The sequence below is a fragment of the Vigna unguiculata genome, chromosome 11 (genome assembly GCF_004118075.2).
Source record: "Vigna unguiculata cultivar IT97K-499-35 chromosome 11, ASM411807v1, whole genome shotgun sequence".
NCBI lineage: Eukaryota > Viridiplantae > Streptophyta > Magnoliopsida > Fabales > Fabaceae > Vigna > Vigna unguiculata.
Genome location: NC_040289.1, coordinates 37,266,260 through 37,278,232, shown reverse-complemented (window position 1 = coordinate 37,278,232; position 11,973 = coordinate 37,266,260). Strand labels below are relative to the sequence as shown.

The 11,973-nt window shown below is 33.2% G+C and overlaps 1 protein-coding gene across 4 annotated transcripts; it reads left to right on the top strand.

Moving 5' to 3' along the window:
- Positions 1-460: 460 nt before the first annotated feature.
- Positions 461-11,208, top strand: LOC114169291. Of its 4 annotated transcripts, none has more exons than XM_028054371.1 (21): positions 461-567; positions 900-986; positions 1,198-1,385; positions 1,994-2,068; positions 2,299-2,414; positions 3,091-3,205; positions 3,537-3,665; positions 4,069-4,116; positions 4,331-4,527; positions 4,616-4,812; positions 4,905-5,197; positions 5,269-5,418; positions 5,508-5,819; positions 6,085-6,234; positions 6,688-6,763; positions 8,739-8,866; positions 9,000-9,194; positions 9,816-9,956; positions 10,039-10,167; positions 10,343-10,549; positions 10,883-11,044. In XM_028054371.1, the coding sequence occupies exons 3-21, from the start codon at positions 1,251-1,253 to the stop codon at positions 11,042-11,044; spliced, it is 2,955 nt and encodes a 984-aa protein (XP_027910172.1). In that variant the 5' UTR covers positions 461-567; positions 900-986; positions 1,198-1,250. The 4 variants fall into 4 exon arrangements, with proteins under 4 accessions (XP_027910172.1, XP_027910175.1, XP_027910173.1 ...); XM_028054374.1 differs by having other exon boundaries at positions 468-567; positions 936-986; XM_028054373.1 differs by lacking the exon at positions 461-567 and adding an exon at positions 709-727.
- The last annotated feature ends 765 nt before the right edge of the window (positions 11,209-11,973 follow it).

The window sequence follows — 11,973 nt, the reverse complement described above, 5'->3', positions numbered from 1 at the left end:
AATTATCACAAAAAGTTAACGATAAATTTAGAAAAATATATTTGTAATACCTATATTCTAGTAAAACATCTCTACAGTTTTATATTGATGAATTTAGTCTTAAATTTTTCTTAAATTTTGTTAACTTATTAAAAATTTAAATTATTTACATTTTGTAATTAAATTTTTTGTTGTTTAATTTTTTAATTTTTATATCTATGGGTTAAGAAATATAAAATAACAAAAAAAAAGTTGATTATTTTAATTGAAAACATATTAAATAATTAATATTATTATATTTTCATATTACTTTTATGCCATCTGTCACGAGACCTCCTCTGTAATCATCATTGATGTAGTTATTCAATATGATTTCAATTAAATTAATAAAATATATTAACTTCCATTTTCGTTTTAAATTTCTAACATAAAAAAAAATAATGTAATTTGGTTAACAAGGGTAAAGAAAGAATTAACCAACTTTTCTTTATATACACAGCGACGGCGTTGAATGATTCACGCGTAAACGATGATGATGAAGCGCAACAGAGTGGTCATCGTGCAGTCAACTTCTCAACCACGCCAATGGTGACGTAACCTTTCCATTTCTATCAATTATTAATTAAATTTTTATTTTCGGTTTCGGTTTCATGCTTTAACTAAACAGTAGACAAGTACATGTTGATGCTGGAATGAAAGCCTTGTTTTCCTAAAGCATTTATAATTTCCAACTGCAAACAACGAAAATGTCGGTGGAGTGTTCCATCTTCTGACCCCATTGCCATTATTTGTAGAAGAAGAAGAACGTTACTTTTTTTTTTTTTTTTACTTTGGTATTTCTTTGTTTAATTTCTTCAAATATGATGTTCAATTGAATCTGAGAAACTCGTGAGCCTCAGCTTTCTGAACTTTAATTTCAGTAATTTTCTGAAATTTTGTGTTGGAGTTCAATCCAGATCGTGACCAGAATCCGGGGACCTTTGATTTTGCAACCGTTTGAGTTTTGGGTAAGTCAATGTAGGATATTGTTTGGTTTCTACTTTTCAATCCGTTGTTTTGTTTTTGCATTTTTTGGCCTAAATTTGTTAAACCCTTTTGTGGTATGGAGTTGACTGAGTTTTAGTTAAGTTGTAGTGGTGAGCCTTGATGAACAACGGTTTATAGATAAACACTTGTTAATTTGTGTTGTTGTTACTGGAATGTGAATTGTGGAGGCAGTTTTCAGAGTGGGTTGATTGATATTGTGGAGATTCTTCTGGGTTCATAGCAAAATGGGAGTTATGTCCAGGCGGGTTGTACCCGTCTGTGGCAACCTATGTTGCGTCTGTCCTTCTCTGCGTGCGAGCTCTAGACAACCGGTGAAACGATACAAGAAGTTGCTAGCCGATATTTTCCCACGCAATCAGGTGACATTTTCGGCTCATGTTATGCCATTTCATTTAAGATATCAAGATTTGCTTGTTACTTGTTACTTACAGGTGAGCTAACGGCTAACTATAATTACCCTTTCTCTCCCCTTGCATAGCAGTACATTGATGTGTCCTTAAATATTAAACACTCGTTGGCTGTTCCAACATTCACTGTGAAAACCAACAGTATTCGATGCGTATATGTTTGGTTACTCATCAATGTACTCTGTCCAGGAAATAAAAATGGGTATTGAAGCAAGTTTTCTTAGATTAAAAAATTTGGGAATATATATGAGATTGTTTTTTCGTCTTTCGGAGGCTGGTACTTATTGTTTAAAACATGCTTCTTTGCTTTAAACTGGATTTTGCATTCAATTTGTTATTTCCATGAATTTGTTTACCTTTGCCACTCTTAGTGACTAGTCTAGTGTGACCTCTGAATAGGAATTTTCAGTTTTCTGAATCAAGATTCTTCATGACATTTTTTCTATTCTAGTAAATATTATATAATTTAAATATTTTGATTGCTTTGGAGCCCCTCTCGGTGATTTTTATTTCCCCTACGTACCCATCATCTTATGCATGATAGTTACCATGCTTGGCAGGAGGCTGAACTTAATGATAGAAAAATCGGAAAACTATGTGACTATGCTTCCAAGAACCCACTGAGAATTCCCAAGGTAAAGCCATCCTCAACAGTCTTTTATTTTCTTTGTCACCTGTAGTTCAATTGCATTGTGTAATCAAGACAAATTACGACAAAATTGATAGAATTTAGATAGTAATAATGATTCTCTTGAGAAACTATGTGATTTAATTAATATGATGAAAACTATTTATGTCTGAAGTTATCTTTAGTGCTGGAGAAAATGTCATTGGCTTCAATTTTTTAATGTATTTATACTTTCAGATTACTGATTACTTGGAGCAAATATGTTACAAGGATTTGCGTTATGAAACCTTTGGCTCCGTGAAAGTTGTCTTGTTCATATACAAGAAATTCTTATCGTCATGTAAGGAACAGATGTAAGTTTGCTAACAGGATATAGATTGCCATCAATCTCACAAAAATTTGCACATGAAATTACTTATTGAAAGTTTCCAGTCATTGATTTTATAAATTCTATATGCTCTGATTAATACTTCAATGATAAATAATTTCTTTTAGATAAATGTAAACTAGTGCCTTAAGGACGCATGGAAACAAAGATTATAATTTTTTTATTGGAAAAAGATTTATTAGTATACCAGAAACACACGAGTTATTTAATAATTTATTTGAGTAACTAAAAGCATTTCATTGGCTGTATTTAATGCTCTTTAACCAGGCCCTCATGGTACTTGTTAGCATGACCCACTCTTTCAACTACTACATCAATCTTAATTCACTGAGCATATCTAATAATGAAATGTTTACTATGCAATTTCCTTTTTTATTATTATTTACAATGACTGTGCAGTAATCTGAATATCCTAAAGTTTGTGAACAAGAAAAGGATGTAAAACATGATCTCGTTTCAAACCCTTTTATCTCATATAACATTGGTGATTTTACAATTTGAGGTAATAGAAAACCGTGTCAATAGTTTTTCTTATACAATGAAGTTGTGGTTCCTTTGATATCTATTGTCTGATTGCTATTGCCTCTTCTTTTAATTTGAAATATATGGTGGTATTCAAATGACAGTTCTTAATTTTGCAGGCCTCTTTTTGCTGGTAGTTTGTTAGAGATTATTCGGACTCTTCTAGAACAAACCCGAACAGATGAAATCAGGATCTTAGGCTGCAACGTTCTTTTTGATTTTCTAGATTGCCAGGTATTTAGTTATTAAACCTTCTAACCTGATGGAATTAACATCCCTGTGGTTCTCTGGATGGTGCATAGTTAGAGATATCTGACATTCCTCTGAATTCTTTGCTTAAATTTAAGTATCTTGTCTCTTGGTGAAAGTTCAGGAAGCCAGTGAAAATGAATACCACTGGAGCTCAAAAATCACAGTTTCCCTTGTGGGGCTTGTTGTGGATAACTGCATTTTTAGTCTGGCTACTTGCTACATATTGCATTTTTCAGACATAGCTAAATTTTTTTTTCACATTTTTTTGAAAGGAATGAGTTTTTTCTATCCTGACTTTTTTAAGTTAAAATAGACAGATGGTACATACATGTTCAACTTAGAGGGTTTTATTCCTAAGTTATGTCAATTGGCTCAAGAAGTGGGGGAAGATGAACGAGCTTTGCGTCTACGTTCAGCTGGACTACAAGCTCTATCCTATATGGTACCGTTCCTTTCGCTGGTGCATTGGTTATGTCTCTTGGAAATTGCTCATTCATTCCTGTAATTTGACATAAATGGCATTCAGGGCTTCTCTTTTCGTTTTTGATTGAATACACACAAGTAACCCCATAACTATCTTTTATGAATATAAACTATTTGCTTATGAACGGAATGTAATATGGTCCTTAGCAGTTTTAGTGATCACTGATCATGTTATGTGGTTATTTAGCTGTAAAGGGATAATGATTTGCTTTGTAAATCACTGTACGAGTGAGATTTAAATAATTTGAACTAGTTAGTCGTTACCTCATTCCTGCTATAGTATCGCTTATCAGTTGCCTTGTAGGTCACTTGTACATTCTCTTGTTGATACCTGTTGTTTTCTGCCCCTTTTCTTTGGCTAGGTGCGTTTCATGGGTGAGCACTCACATCTTTCCATGGTTTCAGATGAAGTGAGTACTACGTCCTTACTTTTACTCTTTCAATTGTTGTTCAAATAGTACACGAACAGGTGTATAAGAAAGGGATGCATTTCTTTGAAGTTTGATTTGCTATGTTTTTATTTTATTTATTTTTTCCTAATTTTGAACCTAAATTTGTGTATTTAAACTTTTGCCTATCTAATTATTTTCTTTTACTTGGTTGGGCGGCTGGGCTTTGAAATAGATTATATCAGTGACTTTGGAGAATTACACGAGTCTCCAATCTAACTCGAAATCTTCCGAGGAAGATAAGCTGAATTCTGAGTCACGAGACCCTCTGGTACAAGGATTTCCTAAAGTAGAAAACCCTTTAACAGATATCACTAAGAAGGATCCTTTGTTGCTGAAATCTGTGACTGGAAATGAGATGAACTTTGCGCTGTATGTCATACCTTACTCTTCCTCCCCACCCTTTATTATGTAGCCAACAGTTATGGTTCCAAAGCCCTTATGTGTTACACATTTACAGGGATACTGCTAAAGATCCTACATACTGGTCAAAGGTCTGCTTGTATAATATGGTCAAATTAGCAAGAGAAGCTACAACTTTACGGCGTGTTCTTGAACCTCTTTTTCATTATTTTGATTCTGAAAATCAATGGTCTTCTGAAAAAGGAGTTGCTGCTCATGTTTTGATTTACTTACAGTCTCTTTTAGCAGAATCAGGTAACCCTGCAATACTAAGTGATATGATTTTTCTGAAAAAAAGATTTTTTTCACTTATTTCAGTATATTGATTATCTCTTTTTACACACTAGGAGATAATTCCTGTCTTCTGTTGTCCGTTTTGGTCAAGCATTTGGATCATAAAAATGTTGCTAAGCAGCCTATCCTTCAGATTAATATTATTAACACAACAACAAAACTTGCACAAAATGTGAAGCAACAGGTTTCGGTTGCAATACTTGGTGCCATATCTGAACTAATTAAACATTTAAGGAAGACTCTGCAAAATTCAGCTGAAGCTTCCAGCATTGGAAATGATGGGTTTAAGTTGAATACTGAGCTTCAATTTGCCTTGGAAATGTGTATATTGAATCTTTCCAACAAGGTATGCATAGCATTTTTTTCCTTTTTTTCTAACTTTATGCTGCTTCTGTTATAACACTTTGAGAATGGCAGGTTGGGGATGTAGGACCCATTCTTGATTTGATGGCTGTGGTGTTAGAGAATATCTCAACTACAACTACCATTGCAAGAGCGACAATTTCTGCTGTTTATCAAACTGCAAAGCTAATCACGTCGATCCCTAATATATCATATTACAAGAAGGCAAGTATTCTTATTTACTTTTACCGGAAATGGACTTTTCTATATGCTTCACAGTAAATCTGTATTAACATTTTTTTTTGTCTTTTTAGGCTTTCCCTGATGCTTTGTTTCATCAATTGCTCCTGGCCATGGCTCACTCTGATCACGAAACCCGAGTTGGAGCACACCGCATCTTTTCTGTAGTGCTTATGCCATCACCATTTTCTCCTCAGTTAGACCATATATCAAAGATGTCTGAGAAGGTATCAAGCGAAAGCTTCTCCATTCAGCATGAAAGTCTTTTAGGAGCAGAGTATATGAATGGGAAACATGCGGAAGGAAAGGCAGTAGTTGGTGTTAGTGAGGCAATTCATCCATACCATGTTCGCATCTTTTCTGGGGCTCTAATGGATGGAAAACATGTATGGGGAATTTTTGTTTATTCGTTTCATCGTTATTAATTGATTTAGTAGACATGTAAGAAATGCTGCTGGTAGCGCCTAGTCTTCTTGGTTTACACTTCATACAAGCTTTATTAATTCCAATTGTATTAGTTGTCATAGGAAGTTATTCAGTTAGTTTAGGTTATATTTTTAATTTTTCTAAAATAGTGGAGAGGACCATGGGTATTTCTATTTGCTGTAATTGCTAATGAAGTATTGCATGATTTAACTCATAAATTTTCAGGAGCTAAGCTCTTTTCGGTTAAGCAGTCACCAAGTGAGTCTCTTGCTTTCTTCAATCTGGATTCAGGCAACATCTATGGACGGTGGCCTTGCAAATTTTGAGGCAATGGCTCACACTTATAGCATTGCTTTATTGTTTACTCGTTCAAAGGTGAGATTGGTAAAATACTAAAATGTAAAGATAATGGTTTTTTATATTTAATGTCACTAAATATTATACAGTAATGTTTTTGTTCATTTTCTTTAACTGTTAATTATTTATAACAGTTTACATTTTCAATAACCAGTTGACTGTTGCTGGGGTCACTTCTACTTTTATATCTTAATCTTATATTTTTTTAAAGCAGCCTAGTTAATATTCTCACACTATTACCTCATTACCTGAGTCAAGAACAGCTGTCAATGGGTATTTCAATTTGGTGCGAAAATAACTATATTTAGTGGTAGTGACCAGCATTTTGACTGTTTTAATCTTTCTGGAAATGAAAAAAAGAAACACCATGTTTTTGTTAATTTCTTTTATTAATCCAAGAACATATAAATAATTTAATTAACTAATTAATTTGTCTAAATTCATGGTGATGATGTGAATTACTTTCAACAGACATCCAGTTACATGGCTTTAGTAAGATGTTTCCAACTGGCATTTTCCCTCATGAGCCTCTCTTTGGATCAAGAAGGTCAGTTGAACTTGAACATATAAGTGATTTTTTTTATCTTACGTTGACGAGCTGCGTTCTTTACATAATTATTACTATATCCAACTTGATCCGGAACATATACAAGTTGTCTAAGGATGGAAAGTCCAGATTAGGTGCCTCAATCATTGGTCGTGCAATTTAAATACCTGTTGGAGAACTTAATTTCTGTTGTTTTTAGGATAAAATCTAGTATAGTATACCAACCTATAGCCTATTTTCATACATCACTTGCCTCAACTTCTTAAGGTGCAGTTTAAATAATTGGAAAGTAGCCTTAGTTGCAGCCACTTTGGGCTGCATGGGGTGAGGGGTTGTTTATTCCTCATTGCATGGTGATAGGACCTAAATATTGCTTATAAGAATTGTAGAATTTTCACTTTACAAGCTGGTTTTGTGAGATGAATTAGACCCTAAACAGAAATTCCAAGATAGTATCATATCTTTGCTTTATAGCTATTATCTTATCCTATCTTAGATCCATTATTGGGCCTTGAGTGTGAGGGCATTTGTTCGAAAACCATCTCAATTGCACCATCCCCTTAGCTGATTTTGTAGGTTGATTTAGACCTTAGCCCCAAACTATGAGATCTGGTTTAAGGTATATGAGGAAACCCTGAAACCAATGCCATCTGATTTTCTGGATCCTTAGGAGCCTCATAAACACCGCTTCATATTCCTTAGCAATTGCAAATGCTTGCAGCCAGGATTAACGAATCATTTTATAATATATTTGAATTTATCCTATTAGTGATTTTCTATGGTGAATTGTTAGCGCTCCTAAAAGTTGTATTCAAACATCGCGTAATTATCTCATAACAAAACAAAAAACTGATTGCTGCATCAAGCCTTCTGAAAAAGGTACAGAGACAAAGATGGACATTGTTGAAAATTAAGGGATTTCATGGTCAAAATATCCGCACGATTTAGTTTTTGTTCAAGCCCAGTGGTGTCGTGTGATATATTTAACTACTTTTTTATTTATACTAAAAGTGGTTAGTGTCAGAACTTTAGAGTATTGTTTTGTTTTCCAATATCAAATAATACATTAATTGGTGAGTTACATAATAACCAAAAGCTAAAAGGCAAAAGAATTAAAGGTAAAACTCTATGTTTTGTGGGATGTATTAATTTTACCAATGAATACAACTAAACAAACTTAATTCTAGGGATTCAGTCTATATCTATCATAAAATTTGTCCTACAATAGTTTATTGACTATACATTGTTTTCCACTAAGTAATGTCGTCAATTATATAATTTCATTAAAAGTAAATAGTGTTGAATGTGTTGTTGAAAGTATTCTCTCCTTTCCACTATTTCAGTCTGCTTAGATTATAGCCTTTGGGAAAAATTTGTTGACTTTTTTTTTTTTATTTCATAAAGCTAGTACAAATCCACATACTTGATTTTGCAGAATGTCTTGGCTTGGTATTCTAAAAATTTATATGTGTGTTGGGCATCCCATATCAACTAGATATATAACCAAATTTTAGTATATAAGCGAGTGCAAATCTCACATTTCATGTCAATTTAAGATTGAGTTAGTCTTAAAGTGTACTTTGTAAGATGGTATTTAAGCCTATCCTAAAAATATTAGTTGAGTCTACTTTGTCACCCACTATCATGGACTGTTATCACCAACAACTAATATTAAATCACATAGGGGATGTGTGTTGGAGATCTGCATCAATCAGAGATATGTATCACCAACCACAAATATTAAATCACATAGGGGATGTGTGTTGGAGATATGCATAAATTAGAGATATGTTCAAATTAGAGTATGTATGTAGGTGCAAACTTTACCTTGCAAACCGATTTTGTAAGATTGAGTTAGGCATAAATCAACTTTCTAAGACTATGCATGCCATGATTTTTTTATTATGACTAAATAAGATAATGGTTTTATGCTGGAAGTTTTCTGACATGCTTGTTGTCTACATGCATGTTAAAGGAGGTTTGCAACCATCTCGCAGGAGGTCTCTTTTCACTTTGGCATCATACATGCTTATATTCTCAGCCAGGGCAGGGAATTTCCCTGAGCTAATTCCAAAAGTTAAAGCATCCTTGACAAATTCAACTGTAAGTTTCTTCCCCTAATCACTTGCCCCCATTGCATGACCTCATTATTCGGCTTGCTTTTCAAAATTGAAATTTACTTCATGTTTGTTTTGAATAATAATAAGGTAAATTAATTAGTGTTGTAATCCCACAGGTAGATCCTTTCCTTGAGTTGGTCGATGATGTCAAGCTGTGTGCTGTTTATACAGAATCAGAGAAGATAGTTTATGGATCTCAGGAAGATGATGTTTCGGCCATGAAGACACTGTCAGCAATTAAATTGGATGAGAAGGATTTGAAAGAGACTGTAATATCATTCTTCCTGACTAAATTTTCAGAATTATCAGAGGTAATATGAATTTATTTCAATTGCTTAGATTCATGGTTGGGAGCCAGGGTTAGGAGGATGAAGTAGACACCACTTTATTTCAGTTTTCCATTGGTTAAACACATCAACCAGAATTCACATCATAGTAGTTGGCTGAAATGGTAAAAATGTTTTGCTCAAGCTTTTTACCGAATACTGCACTTCTGGTTTAAGGATAGAATAACAACTTACTTTCTGCTTGTTATTAGAAATTACAAACATCCAACTAGTTACATAAGCCATCATCGGGAAGTGAGTAACACAATTTCTCAGATTGAAAAGTTTGTGCATCAGGTTTAGTTGGTTTGACAAATAATGTTTTGATTTGCTATTTAGAAATAATTACTATAAATTGCTAATTGGTTGTGTTTGATTCAATTTTCTACTCATGAAGTTATACTCACAGCTGTTTATGCACTTGCATTGCATGTCTTCTAAAAACTATCGCTGAAACCAATGTTTTTCTTTTGTATAAAAGATACTTGCAAATATTATATTATGTATGTAGAATGTCATACAAAAATAGCTGCAGTTGAGTTGCTTGCCAAGGAAAACTTCAGTAGCGGATAAGTTTAAATAATATGACTTTTCCATTTTAACCAGGACGAGTTGTCGACCATAAAAAAACAGCTTGTACAAGGGTTTTCCCCTGATGATGCCTATCCACTGGGACCTCCTTTGTTTATGGAGACACCAGTACAGTCTTCTCCACTTGCTCTGATTGAGTTCCCAGATTTTGATGAGGTAAAATTCCTCAAAATTGTATTTTCATTTAAGTGGTTTTAGAAGCTTTTTCTGTCTCAGTACTATGAGATGTTGTTTCCAGATTGTGGCTCCGGCAGCTTTGATGGATGAAGAGACCCGGCCTGAACCTAGTGGAAGTCAGTCAGATCGTAAATCATCACTATCTAGCAATAACCCAGACATTCTAAGTGTTAATGAACTCTTACAATCGGTAAAATTATGATATGTTTTTATTTTTTTAGCTGTTTGGGTGGTGATTATATTTAAATTCATCTTGGATGCTTCAGCTGGAGAATTAAAACTTGATTTATTCTGTTAAAGAATATGATTGTTGGAGGGTGAAAATTATGTTTTTAAAGATACTACGTTGATCATTGTATGGATAGGTATTGGAAACTGCACGACAGGTGGCTAGTTTTCCCATTTCATCAACTCCTGTGCCTTATGACCAAATGAAGAACCAGTGTGAGGCACTTGTAACAGGAAAACAAATGAAGATGTCAGTTCTTCACAGTTTCAAGCACCACCAGGAAACTAGGGCAATAGTTCTTTCAAGTGAAAATGAAATGAAAGTTTCTCCTTTGCCAATTAAGGTTAGTATTGCTTTCTTAACATGAAAATTTCGTTTTACAACCAAAGAAAAGTATATAGTGAAAGAATAATTTATTTTCAGATGATCATTCTGGTCAATTGATTGTCATAGTATCAATGTCCCAGTTTAGGTAGCTTGTGAATTAACCAACGATTAAATTACTATCACTAGAAAATAAAATCTGAAAAGAGGAAAGTCACTCAGACCCAATGAAAATCATTATGCAGTGGACACCATTGCATGATGTATCATAATCGACCCAAAGTTCAGATTAAACATAAAGTTGTTCCCTAACATTGAAAGGGTTCTTATTTGTTACTGTGCCATTGTGTAGACACTGGATTATTCAGAAGGTGATCTGAAGTTGGTGAGTCAAGAGCAATTTCAAGCACAATATCAAGTTCGCCCCTGTTCATTTGATTTTGGGCAGCAACATTCTTTAAAACTACCACCTGCAAGCCCCTTTGATAAATTCTTGAGAGCTGCTGGATGCTAGGTGTACACGATTGCCATATAGATATGTATTTTAACTATTTATACACAGATGGAAACTATCATCCCCTTTTTTCTTGTTTTGTTTAATTGGCTCTTTCTCAATCATTTGGTATTTTTTCATTCTTTTTGTAGCAATAAACTTCCTATATTTTTAACTGTCTTTCACCCTGAGTCTCCAAAATGGGTAAAATGTGCTTCACAGTGCCACGGCAAATGTCTTTCTAGTTTAATTTTGTCTGGGGAGTACCAAGTTTCTTCCGGCAAATATATGACTTTATTGGTAATTTTTCATAATAATTGTTAATACTTTAAGGAGGGTTATTTTGTTTTATCAACACTGTTTCCATTATTGCATGCTGAATTATCAAATTCTAGGAGCTCTCTTGAGGAATAATATTTTAATATAATTATGATTCTTTGTTTTCTTGTTCTTAAAAGGTCAGTAAACCGATCCTTCTAAGTCTCAGTCTTCTTAGTTAGCAAATCTTAGACCAATTTACTTTTCTTTCATACTAATAATTTGATCAAATTGCTTTCATAGCAAATCTTAGTCTTCATATGATTTACATATAATTTTACCTGCATCTATTTATTTATTTATTTTTATCTATCACAATAGATAAAACTGTAATTATTTTATAATTCGTATTTTTAGGATATTTTTATTTATTTTGTAACCGTAAAAGTTATTTTAAAAATAAAGTATCCATATATCTTTAATTTTGAATTTCTTTTATAAACAACTTTCTATATATTAATACATGTAACTGTTAAATAATTTCTTTTTCAAAAAAAAAATAGCATAACTGTTACAATTTTTAAATTTATTATAGGGTTAAATATGCTTTTGTCTCTTAAATTTTGGAATCAGTCTCTCATTAAAATTTGATATCAATTAAGTCCTTCATCTTTAGAAATGTGTGAATTTAG